General features: G+C 35.5%; 1 protein-coding gene across 3 annotated transcripts in view; it reads left to right on the forward strand.

Annotated features, from left to right (window-relative positions):
• Nucleotides 1-24,763, forward strand: part of LOC106876226 (rho-associated protein kinase 2) — a 204,609-nt gene that overhangs the window by 115,356 nt on the left and 64,490 nt on the right. For 2 of the 3 annotated variants that reach the window (XR_001410211.2, XM_014924703.2), the window contains exons 8-18: nt 2,340-2,484; nt 4,054-4,192; nt 8,591-8,682; nt 9,969-10,128; nt 11,249-11,276; nt 12,241-12,332; nt 12,831-12,939; nt 14,206-14,364; nt 15,607-15,687; nt 20,459-20,627; nt 22,506-22,612. Coding sequence is in view for 2 of the 3 variants with exons in the window: in XM_014924703.2 (XP_014780189.1) it covers nt 2,340-2,484; nt 4,054-4,192; nt 8,591-8,682; nt 9,969-10,128; nt 11,249-11,276; nt 12,241-12,332; nt 12,831-12,939; nt 14,206-14,364; nt 15,607-15,687; nt 20,459-20,627; nt 22,506-22,612 (1,281 nt within the window). In the remaining variant the exon portion in view is untranslated. The remainder of the gene's footprint in view (nt 1-2,339; nt 2,485-4,053; nt 4,193-8,590; nt 8,683-9,968; nt 10,129-11,248; nt 11,277-12,240; nt 12,333-12,830; nt 12,940-14,205; nt 14,365-15,606; nt 15,688-20,458; nt 20,628-22,505; nt 22,613-24,763) is intronic. The other variant, XM_014924712.2, reaches the window with a different exon arrangement.

Consider the following 24,763-nt stretch of genomic DNA (forward strand, 5'->3'; position numbering starts at 1 on the left):
ATATATATATATATATATATATATAGTCATTATCTATAGATTTATAGATATCAAAACTTGATATTGAAATTGAAACCTTGCTGCAGCCTTTATGATATTATTGTTGGAGTTGTTGTTGTGCAACTTCAATCTGCCCTGCTTGATCTAATGTCTGGTGTCAAGATAGTTGCTTGAATAATTTAAATAGGCCATTCTTCTTTTTCATCTACAACTGTGTTGCTCACCGTGTTATAATGGTGCTGACGTTGCCTGGGAAGCAGTGGTAGTCCAGATATGCTTTATCTAGCTTGCTGTCTCTATGTATTTTGGGATATACAAATAATGTGTTCTGTTAGGCAAGACACATCTGTTCATTTGCTTCAGTCAGTTTCACTGAAGTTTGGTACAATTCCTGTTCCTTCATGGGTGAATAATAATTTGCAGTAGAAAAAGTGTTCAGATGTTCTCTTGCAAAATATAATGCCAATAATATTTAGCTGTCTGAAATTATCAAGATCTTACTCAATAAATTTCAGGGAGAAATTCTAAATGTTTAAAAAAAATAAATAATAATAATAATTTGGTATAGTCCAAGCTTTGTGAATGAAACTGAGTAGGTAGTTGAGTAGATGGAAACTGTCCAGAAGATCATAGAGTGAGCTGAGCCTGTTCATGGTTGGTGGTTGACAGACTAGACTTAATCTTTCTTCAGGTTTAACACTTCTCTTGGGTATCTTTGGTGGAGTCCTCTATGTTGTAAGCATTTGAATGAGGTCTCCAACCTAAAGAAACTCCATGAATTGTGGTTACTACTTTCCTTCTCTTATCTGTCTTGAAAACAGATTATTGGTGCTGCCTTTCTTTTGAGTAAACTGTTAAAATTCTATTAAAAATTGCATGGTATCACTTTATATATATATTGGATCATCCCATAAATAATGCAGTTTTTTTTATACTTGTTTTATTTTTTGAAATTAAGATAAATGAATGTCTTTTTTACTCTAAAATATACTCTCATTCATTTTCTACAATGCTCTTCCATCTATCTGGTAGACTTACAAGGCCCCTCTTCCAAAATTCACTTGTCCGTGATGAAAATTACTCCTCCAGTACTGTTCTGACCTTGTCTACAGAATTCATATTTTTTCTGTCCAAATGGTTTTGAAGACTGTGGAATAAATGCTAATCAGATGGGACAATATCTGGCAAATATGGTGGGTGGAGCATTGTTTCCTATTTAAACTGCTCCAGCCTTTGGAATGTCATCCTTGCTGTATGTGACTGAACATTATCCTGATGGAAGAACACCTTTCGTCTTGAAACCAAAGATGGTAATTTTTCTCTAGCGCTAATTTCAGCTGTTCAAGCTGCTTGCAGTAGATCTTCTTTACCATTTGGTTTGGGTTTAAAAGTTCAAAGTAGACTAAACCTTTCATATCCCACCAAACAGATAACAACACCTTACATGGGTGAAGACCGTCTTTAGCCTGGGATGCTGGTGTTGCTCCTTTCCCTTCCCACCGTCTTTGGTGCTTGACATTTTTTTTAGAGAACTCATTTTTTGTTATGAGTCACTATTCAGTCCAAAAAAGGTTCATTTGTGAGATGTGACAGCAAAGAAGAGCACATATTCATTCCCTGCTCATTAAACTTGGAAAGTTTGTGAGAAACCCATTGACCCAATTTGCTAACTTTTCCAATGGCACACAAGTGTTGATGAATGGTTGAATGATAATGGAATTTTGTTCCACTATGGTTTTCAGGGTGTCCTCATCAAGTTCTACAAATCTTGCAGGATGGGGTTCATCTTCTAGGTTGTAGTTTCTGGCTTGGAATTTCTGGCTTATGCTTAATGTCCAATCTTTATTTACTGCATTAATATTCCTCTCCACTTTCCATTGCATTGTTGCTTCTATTGAACTCAAAGTAAAGTATGCCAAATATGCTCCTTTGTCACTTCCATTATAGCTTTGAGAAAGTAACTTAAAATCAAACTGTACTCTTCAAAACTTGCCCTGAGAATCAGGACAAGGTAAAATTACTACCTGCTTTTATAGGAAGTTGATACAGGTACTTTATCTCATCTGTCTCTGACTTTCAGTTAATGCAATTGAAAAAACTGCATTATTTATGGGATGACCCAATACATACACACACAATATAAATTCTGTTGTGTGTGTGTGTGTGTGTGTGTGTGTGTGTGTGTGTGTGTGTGTGTGTAAAAGATTATAACAACCGTATTTTTCAAGTGATTTTCTTCAAACTGAGAACATACAGCGACTTTCTATTCATATTGTTGTCGCCTTATAGGATATTTTTTGGTTTTTACTGTCTCAATAAACCGATTAACTTTATTCCAGGATTTTATGGTCCGATCTGACACTGCTGTTGGCACACCAGATTACATATCTCCTGAGGTCCTGAAGTCACAAGGGGGTGGTGGCCACTATGGCCGAGAATGTGACTGGTGGTCAGTTGGAGTATTTCTCTTTGAAATGCTTTTTGGTAAGTCATTTTCCGATGTTATTTGTTTTGGCCAAGGTTTTGTAATATACTATCTATGCAATCACAGGGCTAGCACTGCTGATCCACAGAATTCCATTACAGCCTCAAAAGAATCTTGTGACTTAACTAGAAATAGCAATCACATCTCCCTCTCTCTCAAATCACATTGTATAAGTTTGAAAAAAGAAGGTCACTCTGGACTGTAATCTTAAATATATAAAAGGACAAGTTAGTCAAGGCTTACATGACTTTGGCCATAGATTTGTTCAATCTAGGTCTGACCTGGCCTAAACAACAATGAACCTTGTCGCTGAATGTTGTTATTGAATGGTTGATTGGTTTAGGGTGGTATATCTAGTTGTATAACATATGCAGTAAAAAATTTCTATAAATATGTGTGTGTGTGTGTGTGTGTGTGTATTTATCATTTTGCTGACATTTGATAAAAACGAAGACACTGATAATGACATGTAAGATATTCTGCAAATCGTGATTAGGTGTTTGGAACTTCATGGAGCTATGTATTCATCATCATCACCACCATCATCATCACCATCACCATCAGTTAATGTTAGTTTTTCCATGCTGTCATGGGTTGGAGGGTTCAACAGGAGCTGGCAAGCCAGAGAACTTTGCTAAACTCCAAAGTCTGGCATGATTTACGAGGGTTAGCTGAAAAGTTCATAGGCTGACCAAAATACTCTCATGGAAAGTGACCACATGGGGTTTATTTTCAACATAGTCTCCCTTGCAGTCCACACACTTCTTACATCAGTATTGCAGTGCTTAGACCTCACTGGTGAAGGTGGTTTCATCCTGTTGGTCAAAAAAAAGAAAAAAGGTCATCAGCTGCAGATCTGACATCATTATCACTGCAATACTGTTTTCCAGCCATGTATTTTTTCATGCTGGGTAATAGATGGGGCCAAATCAGGAGAATAGGGAGGGTGATGAACTAGTTCAAAGCGACAGTCACACATGGAAGCCATTGAAACCAAGGACTTGTGTGCTGGAACACTGTCCTGATGAAACAAGACCCCTTTCATCAGTTTTCCTAGGTATAGGCACAGTAGTGGCTGTGTGGTAAGTAGCTTGCTTACCAACCACATGGTTCCGGGTTCAGTCCCACTGCGTGACACCTTGGGCAAGTGTCTTCTACTATAGCCTCTGGCCGACCAAAGCCTTGTGAGTGGATTTGGTAGACGGAAACTGAAAGAAGCCTGTCGTATATATGTATATATATATATATGTTTGTGTGTCTGTGTTTGTCCCCCCACCATCGCTTGACAACCGATGCTGGTGTGTTTACGTCCCCGTAACTTAGCGGTTCGGCAAAAAGAGACCGATAGAATAAGTACCAGGCTTACAAAGAATAAGTCCTGGGGTCAATTTGATTCGACTAAAGGCGGTGCTCCAGCATGGCCGCAGTCAAATGACTGAAACAAGTAAAAGATTAAAAGAGTATACATACATATATGTCTGTTTATGGGCAACTGCCCTGTTAAATTACTATGTGTCCGTTTCATTTTGTGCCTATTAAAACGAAATGTTTTGCTGTTTTATCCCTAGGTGACACACCCTTCTATGCAGACTCTTTGGTCGGTACCTATGGTAAAATTATGGACCACAAAAACTCACTTCAGTTTCCTGATGATGCTGAAATATCATCTGAAGCCAAAAGTTTGATAATTGCTTTTCTTACTGACAGGTAATCTTTAAACGTTTATCACCATCATATCATCAGAAAGAAAATTTTCTTCCATCACTTTTATCATTTTCATTATTATCACGACATCTGGTAGAGTGGTAAAATAGTATGGAATCGGTAATGTCTTGAAGTATTTATTCAGGTTTTTGTTTTTCATTCCTGTATCAAAATCTCACCAACAGTTAATTTTGACTCTTCTGTGGTTGATAAAAATAAATACCAGGCATGTCTTGGAGGTTGATTCAATCACCATCACTTTCACTTTCCCATACAAATCCGTGAGCTTGTGGCAATAGGAGTGCTGGGGTCAACCTTGCCTTTCATCCTTCCTGGTTTAATAAAATAAAGTGCCATTCAAGTACTGACAGTAGTACTTGTCAAGTACTGGTAGTAGTCATCTACTCTTTCTCTCAACTTTCTGTTGTCATCGTTACCATCATCATCATCATCGCTGCCGCCGCCAGTAGTAGTAGTAATAGTAGTAGTAGTGGTGTTATTATTATCATTTAAGGCATCAAGCTGGTAGAACTGTTAACATGCTGGGCAAAATTCTTGGCAGCATTTCGTCCATCATTAGATTCTGAGTTCAAATTCTCCCAAGGTCAACTTTGCCTTTCATCTATTTGGTATTGATAAATCAAGTACCAGATGAATACTGGGGTCGATGTGAACTACACTTTTCTTCTTGAGGAATTATATGCAATAGTGTGTACCTACCTCCTCTACAGCAAGACACCTTTTTCTGTCTCTGACACACTCTAACCTTTCATCATTCGGCACAATATTACCTCCTCCAATGCCCCCTCCTCTGGATCTTTGTCTTGCAAGTTACTTGGTAACCCTGCCAGTTCTGGTGCCATGTAAAAAAACATCCAAACCACACTGCAAAGTGGTTGGCATTTGGAAGGGCATTCAGCTGTAAAAATCATGCTAAAATCAACCTCATTTGTGCTGGTGCCACGTAAACAGCACCGAGTCCACTCTGCATTGTGGTTGGTGTTAGGAAGAGCATCCAGCTGTAAAAAACCATGCCAAAACAGACACAGAAGTTCAGTGTAGTCTGCCTAGCCAGCTCCTGTCAAACTGTCCAACCCATGCCAGCATGGAAAGCGGATGTTAAACAACCGTGATGATGATGATGATGATGATGAGCACAGTGTCGCAGTGAGTTGCTGGTTAATGGACGGCTTTTTTTTTCTTCTTACAATACAACTGTTGCACCATCCTAAATATTTTACTGTATCTTTAGAGTTTAAGATCTCCTGAGGTCAACTTTACTGTTCCTCTTCATGAGGTCAACAAAATTACAGTCATTATCATTTTACTGTCCCCTTTTCTATGTTTGCATGGGTTGGATAGAGTTTATCGAGGCAGATTTTCTATTGCTGGACGCCCTTTCTGTCATTAACCCTCTCCTGTTTCTAAACGAGGTAATGTTTCCCTACAGCCAGACATGTTTACAAAGAATATTGGGAAGGAATGACACTGCTTGTATGACAGTGACAATCATTTACAACTATCACATGATGTCAATACAAGGACACACATATGAACACGTATACACACATATATAAGTATCAGCAGTGTTGTGATGTTAATTCAATCAACTAGACTGCATTTCTTCAGAAAAAAAATTATGCTTGTACCCAAGAAAGATATAATTGTGTGTTTATTTTACTAGACTTTGTGATAAGGTTCATTAACTGATATCATTAGGGTTTCACTATTCACTTTTAATACCTATGGTTTCATGTTTAATTAATAAATGTTATTGTCTCAGTGCAGTGTCAGGCAGACTGGTAACTGTGATTAACTGTTAGAATTGTCATTACTGTGATTAACTTGTTTGTCATTGCATCACAGCAATGTTAATCCATTACCTGTGTATTTTACTTTTGATAATAGGCTTACAAGATTGTATCAAATTGCCAGTACATGTCTTGTTTAAACAAGTAAATGTAGAAATGTAATGTGGATTACAATGATTTTGTTTTTTTTTTTGTTTTGTTTTATATATTTTCTACACTGCTATAATGGGCAGAATGGCTGTGATGTTATGGTCATAACTTGAAACCTGAAACCTGTCCACTGGCTAGTAATAGGTTCTACTCTTATTTTGTATTTGACTGTTTTGCATAGTGCTTCTCAAAGGGAAGGTGTGTGGGTTTGTGGTTAAGATATTCAGCTCATGTGAGTTTCATTCCTGGCACCACATTGTGTCCTTGAGCAAGACACTTTATTTCAAGATGCTCCAATCCATTCAGCTGGCAAAAATGAATTGCAGCTGTAATCCATAAGGCCAGCCTTGTCACATTGTGTGTCATGCTGAATCTCCCTAAGAACTACATCAAGTGTACATGTGTCTGTGGAGTGCTCAGCCGTTTGCATGTTAATTTCATGACCGATGGAATGCCTGTTTAGTTCTCAAAGTGGACAGTACCTTCTTTTGTAGTAGGGTGGAGTCGGTGGAAAATTTTATACGGCTACTGGGGGAGAAAGGGATTGGTGGGAGCAGTAGATGCATTTGCCAATGCAGGTGTGGTTATAGACACAGATGTGAGTTGTAGGTTCAGGTGTGGCTATGAGGTAAGAAGTTTGCTTTCCAGTTACATGCTTTCAGGTTCAGCCCCATTGTGTGGCAACATGGGCAAATGTCTTCTACTACAACTCCAAGCCAACCCAAGCCATGTGAATGGATTTGGTAGGGGAGCTCCGAAAGGGGTCTCAAGGAATAATGCCCCTGCCTTCCTGAGCTAGTTTTCCATCACAAGCATAGCGGGGCTTCGAAAGGGGTCTCAGGGAGTAGTGTCCTTGCTTTCCTGAGTTAGTTGTCCACCACGTTTCTTAAAAATCGTGGTAGAGGCCTTGGTTTTGGGACCACTCATGTTTAGAAAGTGAGGTTGGAGGTAAGCAAGGGCATGCTCCCCGTAGAAAATCCAGCTTCAAAAAAGCCTCATGATAGCAAAGGAGAATGGGCACCAACCAGCCCAAAGGTTGGGGTGGGTTGCACCTGCCTACCTCGGTTACTATGGCATTGAGGTAAATCTGGCCATCCTTATTAACGAAGACAAAACCTGGATTTAAAACACTGGATGATGATGATGATGATGAATGATATTTTGAAATAATTTAATACATACACTTCAGGTTTGCATAATATTTAATAGGTAATGCACCCATAGCATATACCTTCCTCAGTTAAAGCGTTTCAAAATTTTGAAATGCTTTAATGGAGTGAAGTTTACATAGTGGATGTCTTTCCCAATATATATTATGCAAACCTGAAATGTACATATCAAATGATTTCAAAATATCACTATTTTGGTTTGACTTCATTATTACAACTTATATGACTTGATACCAGTACAAACTTAGCTAATATTGAATCCACTCATGCCGACATTCATCATCATCATCATCATCGTTTAATGTCTGCTTTCTATGTTAGTATGGGTTGGACGATTTGACTGAGGACTGGTGGACCAGATGGCTACACCAGGCTCCAATCTGATTTGGCAGAGTTTCTACAGCTGGATGCCCTTCCTAACGCCAACCACTCCGAGAGTGTAGTGGAGGCTTTTACGTGCCACCGGCACAAAGGCCAGTCAGGAGGTACTGGCAACGGCCACGCTCGAAATGGTGTATTTTCTACCAACAATTTAGAGCTGTTTGTTATATTTGATCTGAGTGAGAAATTCTGGTTTTGTTTGTTGCGAATAAAATAATTTGTGTGTGTGTGTGTGTGTGTGTGTGTGTGTGTGTGTGTGTGTGTGTGTGTGTGTGTCTTTGTCTTGACATTGCATGATAAGTAGAAGCAAGTGTCACCATCATGCAAATGGTGTCCTTGGTTGCCAGCCTTCTGTGTAAACATTGTCTTGTCATGGGGAAATTCTAGCTTACTTGGGAACAGGTGCAGGTTGACTACAGGAATGGCATTCAACCATAAAAAATGCACTTCAGTAAACTCTGTCCAATCCAGACAAGCATGGAAAAGTGAACATTGAAATGATAATAATGAATGAATGAGGAAAGTATATTCTAGTTATATTCTGTGTCTTTCTGCATTACCCAAACATTTACTACACATTCCTTCTTGCGAAATTATATGCAATTGCACAATGTGGCAGTGAGTTGCTGGTTAATTGCATGTTAGTGAATGAATGCCTTTTTTTTTCTTTACAATGCAACAACCGCACTGTTCTTGATATTTAATTTGTACTCTATGGGTGTAGAGTTTCCATAACTAATCAAAAAGATACGTATTCTATCGTACATGTTTACATAAATCTTCCTCTCATACAAGCTCATTTATACATATGCACACACACATGGCTTATAATTAAGTCAGTATAATATATCTATTTTTTTTTTTGTTTGTTTCTTGTTTACTTGTTTCAGAACTGAGCGATTAGGAAAAAATGGTGTTCAAGAAATCAAGCAGCACCGATTCTTTACCAGTGACCAATGGGACTGGGATACGATCAGACAGAGTAAGTCATTCCATCTTTTACATATGGTTATGTTGAAATGAAAATATATTTCTCTTGTTTAGAATAAATGATAGTGACAATAATATAAATAATAGAAATGATAGTAAACCTAATTACAAGATTCTCTTTGTGTGTGAAATAACATTTTATAGTTCTCATCATGCTGAGTTTTTGATATTTTTCTTTCCCATTGAGTTAGTAAATACCAGTAATATACTCAGGTTGATTCAACCAATGTAATATTGTGTTAGAAAAAGGCCTTATGTTTGGTCATAATTATTTATTATAATGTTCCTTGCCAGTTAATGACTACTTTATTACTCTGTTACTCTCTCCACTAGCATCCTATCACAAATATCTTTTCCTCTCATCTTACTTTCCATCATGTCCTACCTAAAATAATTGCATACTTTCTCCTCTACAGTTATTAGGGTCACTTTATATCTTTGAATTTGCAAATTATGAAGTGGGTTTTCACTGGTGCTGATACCATGTAAAGTGGTTGGTGCCACAGAGCACACCCAACTGTAGGAACTATGCCAAAATAAACACTGGAGCAGGATGCAGTTCTCAAACTCATCAGATCCTGTTGAAACATCCAGCCCATGCCAACATGGAAACTGGATGCTAAATGATGATGATGATGATGATGTATTTCCTTCTGCAGCTTGGCGACGTTGTACCTAGTTTCAGTTTTCACCAGTGAACATTGAACCTATGATCAATTTTAACTGGGTAATGTTGAATCTGAATCTATGTTCCAGTACCACATAAAAAGCATGCAATGCACACTGTAAAGTGGTTGGCATTAGGAAGGGCATCCATCCATTGAAACCATGCCAAGACAGACAGCTGGAGCCTGGTGCAGCCCTCTGGCTTGCCAGCTCCACGTCAAACCATTCAATTCCAGCCAGTATGGAAAACAGATGTTAAATGATGATAATGATGATCTGTAGTGATGCGTTTCCTTGTTGTCCATGGTTGTTGTGAGCAGGAAAGGACATCTACATTTAGTTATGTCATGATACTATTTTGTTGTTGAATTGTTATTGTATTGTTGTTATTTGCTGTAATTAATACTACTATGTTATGTTTAGTTTTATATTTTGTTTTAGTTTAGTAGGTTATAAATTGCAGATATGAAGATATATTCTGGCAATTTGGTGGGTGAATAGTCATTGTAAACTATCTTAAATGTTAGAAACAGATAGAAATAATTGCAACTGAATGAGTTGCGATGTTAGTGCGTCAAATATTAATGTATGTTCCTTCATTCTTTGTTGCAGCTGTACCTCCGATTGTGCCAGAGCTTTCCTGTGATGTTGATACAAGTAACTTTGATGAAATAGAAAAAGATGAAACACCTCCAGAAACTTTCCAATCCCCAAAAGCTTTTGCTGGAAATCATTTACCATTTATTGGTTTTTCATACACCAGAGATTTTCAGTAAGTGTTAAAAAAAACATAATTGAAGTTTTATGAGCGTAGGTTGATACAAATGGATATTTGCTGTGAAGGTAAGGTGTTGAACTATAGACTAGAACAATTCTTTTTTTGACTACTACTTTTAGCACTTCAAATGACCATGTAGAGCAGTGGTTCTCAACTGAGATCCATATGGCCCTTTGAAGGGGTCTATTTTAGATTTTGTTATTAAAATTTATGCAATAAATTGGTTCTACAATACACAAAATGTTTCAACAAATTTTTTTCTTACAATTACTAATAATATTTAATTATAAAGATATAAGACTTTTCAAACAATGAATAGTTATGAGGGTTCAGTGGAGTAAAATAGGGATCAAAGGAGGTGCACAGGTAAAAGAAGTGGTTGAGAGGCACTGATGTAGAGAGCTTCTTGTAATTTAAAGATGGTATTTAGTAGAAGTGCATGGCTCAGTGGTTAGAGCATTAGGCGCACAATCATGAAGTAGTGAGTTTGATTCACAGACTGGGATGTGTTGTGTTCTTGAGCAAGACACTTTATTTCACATTGCTCCAGTTCACTTAGCTGTGGAAATGAGTTGTGACATCACTGGTGCCAAGCTGTATCAGCCTTTGCCTTTCCCTTGGATAACATTGATGGCGTGCAGAAAGGAGGCTGGTATGTATGGGCGACTGCTGGTCTTCCATAAGTAACCTTGCCCAGACTTGTGCCTTGGATGTTAACTTTCAAGGTGCAATTCTATGGTCATTCATGACTGAAGAAGGTCTTTATTTAGTGGAAATATATTGAAAAGGAGTTGGGCTCATACTAGGACACTCCTTTGAATTTATGTAGATTAAAATAAGAAATATTGTGGAATGTTTAAATTAGGATTGTCCATTCACTGTACTTGCTAGTACTGTTCAACATGTTTTTATCAATTTCATATTTTGAAAATTGTTTACAATCACAGTATACAGTCACTCAGATATGTGGCCTTTATTTTATAAAATACTTGTCAAATTTGCATACTTCATTGCCCATATTCAATTTCTGTTATATTTTATGATAAGAAATATGCTTTTTGGTAAAATTATTGGCTGAAATGTTTCAATATATTTTGCTTTTTTTTTTTTCCAGTCATGATTCTATAACCCTTGTCAATGAGGTAAATATCTTTAGTTTCCTTCTATAGTGTGTGACCATCAATGTCTATCTTCAATTTGGGTTTCATTTTAATTTTACTGTGAAAATGTAACTTTTACTGTTTTAACTGGAACGTAATATACACATATACATCAGCATTTACCTAAACTGAAAATTAAATTTGTTGTCATAGAATGGATTTTTAGTAGAAAGTGGGTTATACATCTTTAGGGGAAACGCTTGCTTGTTTAATTTTACGCATGCGCAGGCGTTACTACAGATTAAAAACTATAAAAAAAGTCAAAACAAAACCTGATTGACTGAAAAAATGATTGTGTGTCTTGTGAAATTCGTTTCCAGCTATGTACCCCTTTCAAGGATTTTCAATAGTAGTATAAGCTAATAGTTTTTGGAACACTTGAACAACTAACATTTCTTTGTAATTTTGGCACAAGGCCAGCAATTTTAGGGGTGGGGCAAGTTGATTATATCAACCCTAGTGCTTAACTGGCACTTATTTCAGTGACCCCCAAATAGATGAAAGGTAAAGTTAGCTTCTGCAGCATTTGAACTTGGAATGTAAAAGAGCTCAAAGAGATGCCACTAAGCATTTTGTCTGGCACAGTAATGATTCTGCCAGCTTCCAGTCTTTGAATGACTAATAATGCTGAGTGATTGTTTACAGTTATCATCTGTTGAATTATTTACAGTTATCATTTGTTATTAACAACTGAGTTCTGCTAAGTTACTTGCAGTCAACATCTGTGGAGTTACTTGCAGTCAATGTCTGTTCAAGCTGCTTGCAGTTGATGTCTGTTAGTATGTTACATATCAGAGAAAATGAGTTTTTTTAGCTTAATGTTTTATCCAGTTCTAATGAAACACAAAAATGATTCAAACTGTATCTTTTTAATGAATTGAATTGATTTTTATGTAGAAAAAGTGTTTGAACTTTGATTGTAATTTTTATTTATGATTTTATTCAGCAGGACAAGGAATCTAATTCTCGATTAAAACAACTTGAGGAACAGTTACGTTCTGACCGTATAGTGAGGGATGAGATTGAAAAAAAATATACGTAAGTTGCTTAGTTTGGCACATCAATGACATAACACTAGCTATGTGTGGATGCTTGATTGCAATAATACTTGTGGAAATGCATTCAAATGACTTTTAGAGATCAAGTATTATGAATGGCACTAAGTTTAGAATCAGAACATTCAAAATTTATATGTTGCTTTGCAAACCTTTTTAACTTTTGTTCATAGAATTTTCAACAGCCAAAGTACCCTCATTATTAAATAACAAAAAATAGTTTGTGCTTGTAAAAACCTACTGTCCCAGCATTATAATGTTTCACATTTCCATTCGTCGGACAGTTTTCTTTAAACAAAATTGTCTGACGAATGGGAACGTGAAACTCTGAGTAACAGTTTTTGTGATATTTCTGCTGCTTTTCAATAAAGTATATACACACACACTCATCACACACACACACACACACACACACACGTATATACACACATACACATATGTATTTATGTGCATCTATATTTCAATTTTTAATATCTTCAAGGCAATCAATGAAAGAACTTGATCGGTTATCTGCAGGGGAAGCCACATTACGAAGAGAAACACGTAATTTGGAACGTAATATTGGTTTAATAAAACATGACTTAAAGGAGGTAAGCTTTTCTACTTACTATTTTCATCCTCATCCCTGTGTATGTTTTCAGCTTTGAAGGTATATTATAATATCTTTCAATTTAACGAAAACAAAATATCTGCTTGGATTATAATATTTCCTTCCTGAGAGTTCAACATCTATTTTCCTCCATCTTTGCATGGGTTTGGTTGGTTTTTAAATTCTTACATTTGCATATGAAGGCTAATTGACCAATCCATAAAGAAAGGTAAAGTTGCTGTGGAGTCCAAAAGTTCAGTTTTTGCATAAATGTATACACTCAAAGTTCTTGAATATTCTTGAAACTGTGTACAGTATGTGAACATTCTCTGCAGTTTGTGGCATTGGGTAGCTAGGACAACTTTTCACCACGTTTTTACCAGACATAACTAGATACTATTTTGTTCATTCAGAATTGTACTTGAAGAGGTAGCAGTTTTTGATGATTATTTTCATCTGATGGGATAATTGCAAGAGACCAAGAACAGACATTATTTGACATTTTTCAGTTTAAAGAAATCTTTTCAGAGTTCTATCTTCTGTTATTCTGTAAGCAACATGAAAGCTAAGGACGGCTTTTGATCTGATCAAGCCATGTTAAAAGTTAATGGAAATGTTAAAAGTAGAGTTATGATTTGAATCTTTTTCAGAATCAAAAGTAACCATGAAGCTAGTGTCTGCATTTGGTTTCTGTGAAATTACATGAATAAGAGGTTGAGAATACTCCCTGGGATAAGATGCTAGTCTGCTGCAGTTTACTTTTCTCACATGAGGATTTCAACTTAACTCTCCAAACCATTGCAACACTCAGCAGTTTTGCAATGTGACACCCTTACTTTTAACATCAGTTATACTGTCTGTAATACTTATTCAGAACTAAATGGACTTGGCCATTGGGAATTAAGTGTTTTGGTCATAAACATAATGCTGCACTAATGACTGGTTACAGACTGTTGACCTGTTGGCTGGTTGTCCAATAATCATTTGGCTCAGCTACCTATGCTTTCTGCACTTCTGTAACTATCACTACTACTCTTTGCACTGCATTTTTATTATTGTTGGTAATGGAGTAGGCAATATAATGCAGTGGTATTTTTCATTAAAGAGAGTTGGTATATCAGCTTTGATTGTTGCTGGAATAGTTGTTACTAATGCCTTTGGAAAAGACAGAAATCTTATAACGTTCTTAACTATATGGCATATCTTCACTTTTATAAATCTCATATATCTTTGTGAAAACATATTCCTTATTTTCTTCAAATTTCAGGCAAACCGGAAGTATGAAATTGAATTGGAACTCCGCAAGAAGAAAGAGAGTGACCTTGAAAATTTGGAAAAACAATTTCTTCAAGAACAAGCTGACCGACTTGCTTTACAGGGCAACAGTACTCAGACTAGTGACAAGATATTAGAGTTGCAAAATAAAGTAAGCAAATTTTCTATATCAGTGCATAGTATATGTTGACTTGAAGATCCATTACACTCTAAAAAATCTTTCCTGAATTCTTTTAGGTAGGCTTTTGCTAAATTCTTTATGCTACTTGGGCAACAAACGCCCACTAGATGGAACCTGATCCTACAAAACACCTTGCATTTTTTATGTTAAACACTTGTAAGTCTTCTATGATATTTAAACAACACATTTTTAGAACCCTACCTTCCATTAACTGTCACTGTTGAAGATTTACAAGTCTGATTGTTTTACTTATACCTTTGTCAGTTGTAATTCAATAGTGTTACCATTTCCATTACTAATACCTTGATGGTGGATTTCAAGAAGCGCTGTGTAACATAACACACTCTACATCATTTGTAGGTAGAAAGCACCCACTACACTCTTGGAGTGGTTGGGATTTGGAAGGGTATCCAACTCATGCCAAATCAGATTGGAACTTGGTGCAGCTCCCCAACTTACTAGTTTTCAGTCAAACTGTCCAACCCATGCCAGCATAGAAGACTGACGTCAAATGATGATGATGATGATGATCACTTTTATATATCTGGGTTGAGTTCTTGTGATTATAATGGAGTCACTTATGCCTTTGACATTAACTAAATAGTACCAATATGAGACATATGGTATTCCTCATAGTAAATTCCATTAACAGACTTAATGTAGAGCCTCCTCCTTTTAAGAAAATATTTCTAACTCACAAATCTTCACTTTTGGTTGATTTACTATGGATATTAACTGATATATAAAGCATGATGACTTTGTTAACATAGTTGTGACGGCATCAAACTCGATAAGTTGCAATTTGATTGTGATCTTTTTGTCATTAGATCTTGATGCTCTCTATAAGACTTAAGAAATAATCTCCAAATTGGTGTGAAGGAAGGTTAGAAATACTTATAGAATTAACTAATTCATATGCTTCTATGGTGTTATGGAACATTACTCTGTAGTTCATTTAATCAAATAAAATCTTCAAGTCTTGAATTTCCTTTACATTATGTGATTTGTATTTTATCAAAGTTTAATGCATAAAGTCCTGTGAAGACTTGTTAATGTTCATTTATTTGGGATTTAAACAATTTAAATATATTTTGACTAATTTTCTGTTTACTCTTGCCATCAATGTTTTGTTTTATTGATACTTGCCAGTATTTGATTAGTTTTCAAGATATTGGAAATGTTTGATATTAATTGTAATATTTTCTGTTGCAGCTTCAAGAAGCTGAAGAAGAAATACGAACAAGCACAGAGTCAGTGAATCGGTTTAAGAAGATGTGTTCAGAATTACAACAGGTAACATGTTAGGCATGCTATAATTATTTGGACACTGATTTTCCACATTGCTTGAATTCAGATATCACTAGACACTGTCGAAGTAATGGATGTTAGAAACTGTCTCTAGTTACAGAAATGGTATTAAGATGTTCTCTTTGGAGCGATTTGCATAAATAATTTTCATCCTTTACTACAATTCTGCTCTTTATTACCAAACATTAAGCAAACCACCTCTTTCCTGCCTTTACTCTTACAGTTCTGCAAGTGATGCATTATGTTCTATCCTGGAAAAGTCATTTTAGTTGATCCTGTTAACCTCAAAAGGGAAAAGAATAATTATCTTAGCCTCAGAGCATTCAAGTTTTGAATCAGTTTGTAGAATTAAAAAAAAAACAAAACAAAACAAAGATAAAACCAAAAGACAAAATTTATTTCTGATTAATATTCCTCTGTGTAATGTTAATGTTTCAGAAGGAATACATCTTTCTTGTAATGAATATACGTTATTAGTGTGAAAAATTTAGTTCAAGATATTTCCAATCCATTTGGTGTTTGAAAGGTTTTTTAGCTGCTTTCATATTTTAACCATCAACACTTTTACTTGACTATGAAAATATTTTCTAAATGTTATCTCTCTTTAAGTGATGCTATTGCTGTTTGTTATTTGATTGTTAAGTTCTGTTTAAGGTTATCATTACTAAATAGCTCCTGTCAGCTATATAAGCAATAGAGTCCATATTATACAGGGTTGGCCAAAAGTTACCTGATAGTAAATCAAAACCATTTAATTCTAAGATTCAAACAAAAAATTATTTTATATGAGACTTTGCTAATCAATGGACAAATATTGAAAAAATAAATAAATAAATAAATAAAACGGTGATTTTAACTCACAGCATTCAATTATTAAACGTTCATAATTGGAATGAATAAATAAAATTGAATTTTAAGTATTTATGGAATTTTGATTTACTATCAGGTGACTTTTGGCCAACCCTGTATATGAATATATATACACAGACAAGCTTTTATCGCTCTCATAGGTTATTTGCCCTTGAACTGAGTTGTCTGCCAATGAAGCCAGTAAATTATTGACCATACGAGTTATCTTCCCCTGAACACTCAAGCGTTTTATTATTTAACTCCATTCAAAACTGTTACCTCTTTATGAGTTTGAACGTTTTCAAGGAAATTATCCCCACACCTCTCTCTTATCACTCACAAATATCGCCTGTTTAGTTTCTGCTTGCTGTATTACAGCTTAAACTACATCTCGTTATACTTTCTATCTGTTGGTAATGGCAAATAATACTGCAGGTTAGAATTGACTTTCATATCAACCTGAACTTGATCAGTAATATGAGAATGGATATGAACAAGACACTCCTTAAATGTGGTACTGTTTCTCCTTAATTTTTCTTTCAATCTACTTATGATGATTGGCACACTGGTTATGATGATTGCCCATCCGTCGCCTCTCACTATCTCTTCTACCACTATTACAATTTTACTCTTCAACCTACTTATCTTCCTCCTGTCATTTCCATTGTTCCTTACCCGATAAACCTTGCACTCGATTTTTGACTTAATCCTTCATCCATGCTGTTCAAACTTTTTGGATCCTCTTCTACCCACATTGCTTACAGTTTAGCACATGTCTGTTGCTACCATTTGATCATCCTTTATATGAATACATAATAAATGCTTGAATTTATATAAGAATTCCATTAACTAGCTGATCTGTCTGGGCCTTCTGCTTTTTCGTAATAATGCCATTAAGAATCTCTTGCATTAATACAACGGCAGACATTTCTAAAGGTGGTATCTTGTCAAATGAACCAACTCCAGTGCATCATTGTTACTATTTTATTGACCCTGAGGAGATGAAAAGCAAAGTTGGCTTCAATGGGATTTGAACTCAGAACACAGGTGAAGAAACTAAACATTTTTAGGCATTTAATTTGGTATTCAACTCTTTTCTCTCATTCCCTTCCACTTAAATACTACTACTACTAATAATAATGATTTCATTGTATAATGCACTTATGCTGTTTTTGCAAGATATAGATTATAGTTGATTGCAGTGCACAACAATTATAATCAACAGGTTTTGCACATTATATATATAGAGGAAGATAATTCAATACTATGATGATTTTTTCCCAACACTTTGCTGTGTTATTCACCTTTACTGCCTTTTCTTAATCATCATCATCATTGTCATCATTTAGCATCCATTTTCCATGCTGGCATGGGTTAGACAGTTTGACTGGAATTGGTAAGCTGGAGAGCTGCACCAAGTTCCAGTTTGATTTGGTATGGTTTTTACAGCTGGATGTCTTTCCAAATGCCAATTTCTCCAAAGAGTGAAGTGGGTACCTTTTATGTGTCACCAGCACTAATTATGATACAAATAAAATGAAGATATTGATGATAGTGGTGCTGTGATTTTTCAGATAATTTTCAGCTTTGGTTGTTTGTTTTTTTTACAGTACTAACACAAATAATATATACACCAAAGAAATAAACTTACTGTATTTTCTCCACATGAGCAACACATAAATGAAACCTTCATTGTTTCTAGATATACTAAGTTTTACAATCTCTGTTGGTTTGTCATGGCAACCAAACATTTGTAATATAGACAAAGCATCCCAAAGGCTAGGCGTTCTCTTCAGAACTTCAAACTATTAGAAGTAGATTTCTTGAAGACTTTCAACTTTTCACTGAGTTTATTGCTACATTTAAAATCTGTTAAGTGCTGTTTATCTCTGTTTAACTTTGTCCTTTCATACTAGAGTACAGAACCTGAAACCTTGTCAAATAAACTTCTTATCTAGCTCAATAAATGCAAGATATAACTCCTCTTGTATTGACCTCACTAGAAATATATTTTTATTATTATTTAGTCCAAGGGTGTGGGGGCATTGCAGTTTATTGAGGTTCAGTTGGAAAACAGGACACTAAATGATGATGATGATGATGGTGATGACAGGACTTACAAAGGGCTGCATTTCTGACCAGGAAGGTTTAAACAATGTCTTTATAATACACTTTGAGTGCATGAAACAACAGTGATGATGATAGGAAAGAGTACTGGGAGGTACACAGCATGCTGCCTCAGCAGAGGGAATCATTGTTGTAACTGTAGAACATAGTGAACTGAAGAGGATACAGTTTGTTAGGGATTTAGTGATAGTTTGTTGATTGGTGAGCTGAATTTTCTTCTGGATTCAGTCTAAAATGTTTGTGTGTGCATAAGCTGCTCCAGCTTAGATATACACTTACAGTATTCCAGTATGGGAAGTATTTGTGCCTTATAGAGTAACAATAATTATTCAGATTAGAGGCAGTTTTTGGTTGTGAGGAGAACACTTAAGAATTAGGATGCTTTGGTTACCCTATATATTTGTTACTGTAAAAGATTTTCAGCATTGGTGGAACTTAGCATTTGTTTTTAACTGAAAGTATTGTGTATTGTCTATGAGCTGAAAGAACATAGTGTTGTGTGTTTCTTTGATATGTTTATTGACCGGTTAACTCACTGTATTTATCCAGTACAGTTCTCGCTAAATTCAATTCTACCACTTGTGTGTAAGTTGATGGGGGTAAAGGTGCATGGCCTAGTTGTTAGGCTGTTGCACTCACACTTGCAAGGTCATGGTTTCCATTCCTCGACTGGGCAGTGCATTGCGTTCTTGAGCAAAACACTTAACTTCATGTTACTCTGTGATCACTTTGAGGTCTGATGTGTGGCACACTGTGCATTTGTTTAAACAATGTCAATCTGATGGAGGGAGTGAGTCAATGTATGGCACATACATTCATTCATTATAAACAAATCATCTGTGCACGCCATTCAGTAAGAAATTGCGGAACCCTCATCTGTCATTTATGAGAAGAGAGTCCACAGAAAGTTGATCCAAGAGATACTTCTGTAATTTCTTGGCATTGGGACACCTTTAGTTTTTAATCATTCTCTCTCTCTCTCTTTTTCTCTGGTTGGGTAATCATGTACCTCCTCTATAGCAAGACAGCTGTTTCTCCTTCTCTGTCTCTCTGTCACTCTAACCTTTGATCATCTGACACAAAATTACCTCCTCCAGTGCCCCTTCCCCTCTCAAAAATTCTTTGTCTTGCAAGTTACTTGGTGACCTTGCTAGTGCTGGTTCCACGTAAAAAGTATCCAGTTCACACTGTCAAGTGGTTGGCGTTTGGAAGGACATCCAGCTGTAAAAATCTTGCCAAAACTGACCTTGCCTTTGCCGGTGCCATGTAAAAAGTATTCAGTCCACTCTGTTGGGTGGTTGGTGTTAGCTTTTACAGTTGGATGTCCTTCCGATGCCAAAACAGTCACGGAATCCTGATGTAGTCTTTTACCTAGCCAACTCCTGTCAACTATCCAACCCATGCAAGCATGGAAGGTTGACATTAAATGATGATGATGTAATAATTGAGGCTATTGCAATCAATACCTCCCTGCATAATTACAGTTAAACATGCTATGAACATTTTCCTTATGATAACCTAACTTAAATAAGCTGTTCCCCAAATGTTCGTTTTTAGATTTAAAGATTATCCAGAGTTGATGGAATGTTTTTGTTTTTTCTTTATTTCTAGCCACCTCCTCTATCATGTTCATTATAAAATTTACTGTCTTGCAACTGGAATATCTTGCCTCTTTGAATTTGGAAAAGTTTCACTTTTAATTTGAAGATTTGTTTGAATTTCTCTTCAGATATTATTATATAGGTAAGATGGTTAAACCTTTTATTTTCTACCATTCCAGAGATACAGTCATGTGGACCAGAGTTATACAGAACTGAATAACAAATACTTAGAAACACAATCAGTGAAAATGTCACTTGAGAAAGAAATAGCAAATTTACATGCTCTTTTGGCAGAAGAAAAAAACTTATTGAACCAAAAAGTGTCAGAGCAATCAAATACTTTGTTAGGTAAAGTGGTTTTTTGATTGTTATTTTTCCTCGGTTGAAGCTATCTTTGTAACTATTATTATTTGTCTGGGTAGGTTGTACACACCACAGCATATTTAACTCTTTTATTAGTATATATTTATTTAAATGCACTGATTTTGTTTTAATTAATTGTGAAAAATAACAAAGAATTTAGTAAAATAACTTTGTCGTCATTAAATTGGTGTTTGGAAAATGAATTAACTTGCAATTTCAACAGAAGATTTTAATTTAGATTACTTTAAAATAGTGAATTTGTTTCATAGAATCAAGGACAGTCTTAGGCAGGTTGGTACCAAAAGGGTTAAAGTGCTTTACATTGCTTCTAGACATTAATGTTCTTGTTTAATGGAGAGCTTTTGTTCTCTTTCCTGATTTGAATTGTGAGAAAATAAAAGACAGGTGGTAATTTCTAGAAATTCCAAGAATTATTTAGTCCATTTAAAATGGTTATAGGGATGCCTGACGTAGCAGGATTTGGAGAATGTCAAAGCCATATGTTTCAGTTTATGCTCAAGATCTTTAGTTTGAGTTCCACATTTATAACATTGTAAGTATCTTGGTGCCTCCTAATTCCTTTAAGGACCTGCCTTTAGATTTGACTTCACGGCATCTGTAGAGGGAAAAGATAGATTGCTGTTTTATAACCACTAAGTAACATTGCCAGGTAATCTCACCTATTGTCAATAGCTAGGTAAAATAAGGAACAAAGAATTCAGTAAATTGATCAAAGGCACAACCAAATCAATTTGACGTTGAGATTATCTTTTGGTCCAGGACAGTTCTTAAAAAGGAATATGTGAACGATCTTTCTTTGCATGTTCACAAGTTCAGCTACATGATACTTGATATTAAATCTTTGCCTCTTTACTCCTTCTTTACTGAATGCATTCTGACAATCATGAGACAGTTTGACTCAGCCATTTTGGCACCGCTTATTTGGCATCGCTGATTCAACTCAGACTTATTTGACATCAGGCATTTCCATGTCTTTATCATTTTGATGGTTCTCTTGTTCTTTCCCTCTTTTCTGTCATTCTCTATATCTTTCTCTTGATATGTATGAGGGGAAGGAAAATATTTATGCCAATTATGTTCAATTAATAAATTGTTATATCTCTCTGTCTCTCATCATCTGTATGTCGATGTGTGTGTATGTGTATGTGTGTGTGTGTGTGTGTGTGTGTGTGTGTGTGTGTGTGTGTGTGTGTGTGTGCGCGCACCTTCTGCACCAAAAAGTAGTGTCATCAAAATAGGCTGAATGTTCAGTCAGCTATGCCAAACTGTCTGCATCCAAACAGCTGCACCCAATCATCTCATGCCATTCTGACAACCAGTCAAATACAAAACAATCTGATAAAAATGTGAAAACAAAACACTTTTTAAAAATTCTCTTAGTTTATATATTTACTGAACAATCATATTGCAGTAGTTCGATTGTTTTTTTGTTGTTGTTTAAAATTCCAGTATTTGTGGTGTAGAAGTTATAGGGGAGTGTTTTTATGAATTCCTATATTAAGTTTGTGTTGAATGGGAAGAAATATCTGTAAATTGAGATCCTGCTGCTTGATTTTTGTTGATTTTTAATCTTTTGCAAATATCTTATTCTCAATATCTCAATCTTGCAGCCACTCTTTATGACCCGGATGGTAACAGAGAATTCCAAAGACACATGTGATTTTAAGTATTTTGGAAGTCTCTTAGGGTCCTGAATTGAACAGAATTGGGCTATGATATCTGAATAGCTGTTTACCCTTAATTTATAAAAGAATTAAATTTTCTTTTGTTTTCTTCTCATGATGTGTTTCAATTGAAAAGCAATATTGTTAACAAAATATTTGTATTTGTTTACTTTTCCAGAAAAATTAAATAATTTTCAAAATGAAAATGAAATGCTGAAAAACAAGGAAGTAGAAAACTCAAATGAACTTCGGAAAGCTCAACAAATGGTGTTCCAACTGGAGAAGGTTTGTAGACTATGACTTTATTTCTTTTTTTTTATCATATACAATGTACATATACAATGTATATATACAATATTAATATAGTAGTTTATAAGGCAAAAAAATTTAATGAAACAAGTGTCAGCTTGCATCTGCAAAAATCAGTAAGGTTTATAATGGAAAGCGACAAAGGAGCATATTCAGCATATTTTGCTTCATGAGTTCAATAAAGGCAAAAATGCAATGGAAAGTGTGAGGAATATTAATGCAGTATAAGGGGATTGGACAATAAGTGTAAGTCAGTGTCAACGGTGCTTCCAGAAATTCTGAGCCGGAAACTACAGCCTAGAAGAGCCTTGTCCTGGAAGATCTGTAGAGCTTGGCAAGGATGTCCTGCAAACCCTGGTGGAACAAAATCCCATCATAACTGTTGAGGAAGTAGCAGAGAAGCTTGGATTTGGTGATTCAACCACTCATTCAAGTCAGCGCTAGAAGAAAAATGACCATCTTTGGTTTCAAGATGAAAGGTGTTCTTCCATTAGGATAATACACAGCAAGGATGACATTCCAAAGACAGTTTGAATGGGAGACAATACCCCACCCACCATATTTGCCAGATATTGCCCCATCTGATTAGCATTTATTCCACAGTCTTCAAAATCATTTGGATGGAAAAATATTAATTCTGTATTTGAGGTCAGAACAGTAGTGGAGGAGTATTTATCATCACAGACACATGAATTTTGGAAGAGGGGCCTTGCAAGTCTACCAGATAGATGGAAGAGCATTGTAGAAAATGAAGGAGAATATATTTTAGATTCAGAAACAACTTTGTGTATCTTAATTTTGAAAAATAAAACAAGTATAAAAAACTGCATCATTTATAGGGTGATCCAATATATATATATATATATATACACACAAATATATAAATATATATATATATATATATATATATATACACATATGTATTATATGTAAATATATATACACATACACACACATATATATATAAATATATATATACACATACACATATATATATATATATATATACATACATCTCATTGTGTTTAATGTTTTTTTGTGATGTCCTGTACCCATATATGCATGTATGTATACATATAGATGTAGGTATGTACATATATGTATGGATATATGCATATATTTATATATTATTTATTTATATATTTATATATATATATATATATATATATATATAAGCAATGTTAATTCTCTAAATGAAGTATTAACAGTAACTGCACGATAAGGTGAAGTGTATTGCCACTTATATATATATATAAGTAAAAACAAATCTCTGAGCGAGATGTAAACAGTAGCTGCACGACATCATGAAGTATATTTGCCACCTAAATGTGGCTAACCCTTAAGGGTCGATGCTACTGTAGCTTGTAGCCCCAGGAAGACATCTTCTCCAAAAATGCAATAGAGGACATTAAAACATTCGCACAGATAGATGATACAAAAGCGGACAAGAGAAACAACAATTAGAAAGACAGGCAAGAAAAGACAGGTCATTTGTGGCTTTCTTTCCTCAGTCAAGTTCCAGTAGTTATGACCATTTCGGGCAGTTACACTTGAGATGGTTCGATCTGGTTGTCCCCAAAAATGTCTAAGTTAAGAGCATTAGACCCCTTTTTAAGAAAGGTTGCGAATTTGCACGGCAACAAAGACAAAAAGCAACCAAACAAAAAGATGGAGAACATGGTACACAATTACGAATACAAACAACAAGAAATAACAACAGGTGTCTTTTGACTGAGAACGAATCAAATTGAGCTGGCTTGTATGAAGTGAAAGCCTAAAGGCAGGAACATAGGAGATGGATGTAAGAGGTGTTGGCGGTTGGTAGTCAGGCCAAGAAAGAAAGATCATGGCTGGCCGAACACCGGTTACGTGGAAGGAGGAGGGATGGATAGGGGGCAGCGAGATTGAAGGATTAGAAAAAAAAATCAGAGACAAAGAGAAAGGTACGGGGGAGATAAATGAGTGAGAAATAGCGGGAGTTAAAGAAAGAGAGGGCCAAGAAATGTGAGAGAGGGTGATCAAGAAAAAGGAAGGAAAATGAGAAGGGGAAATAAAAGTTAGAGTAAGAGTCGTACATACATATATGTATATATATATAGATACACACACATATATATATATATATAT

The sequence above is a fragment of the Octopus bimaculoides genome, chromosome 8 (genome assembly GCF_001194135.2).
Source record: "Octopus bimaculoides isolate UCB-OBI-ISO-001 chromosome 8, ASM119413v2, whole genome shotgun sequence".
Classification (NCBI taxonomy): domain Eukaryota; kingdom Metazoa; phylum Mollusca; class Cephalopoda; order Octopoda; family Octopodidae; genus Octopus; species Octopus bimaculoides.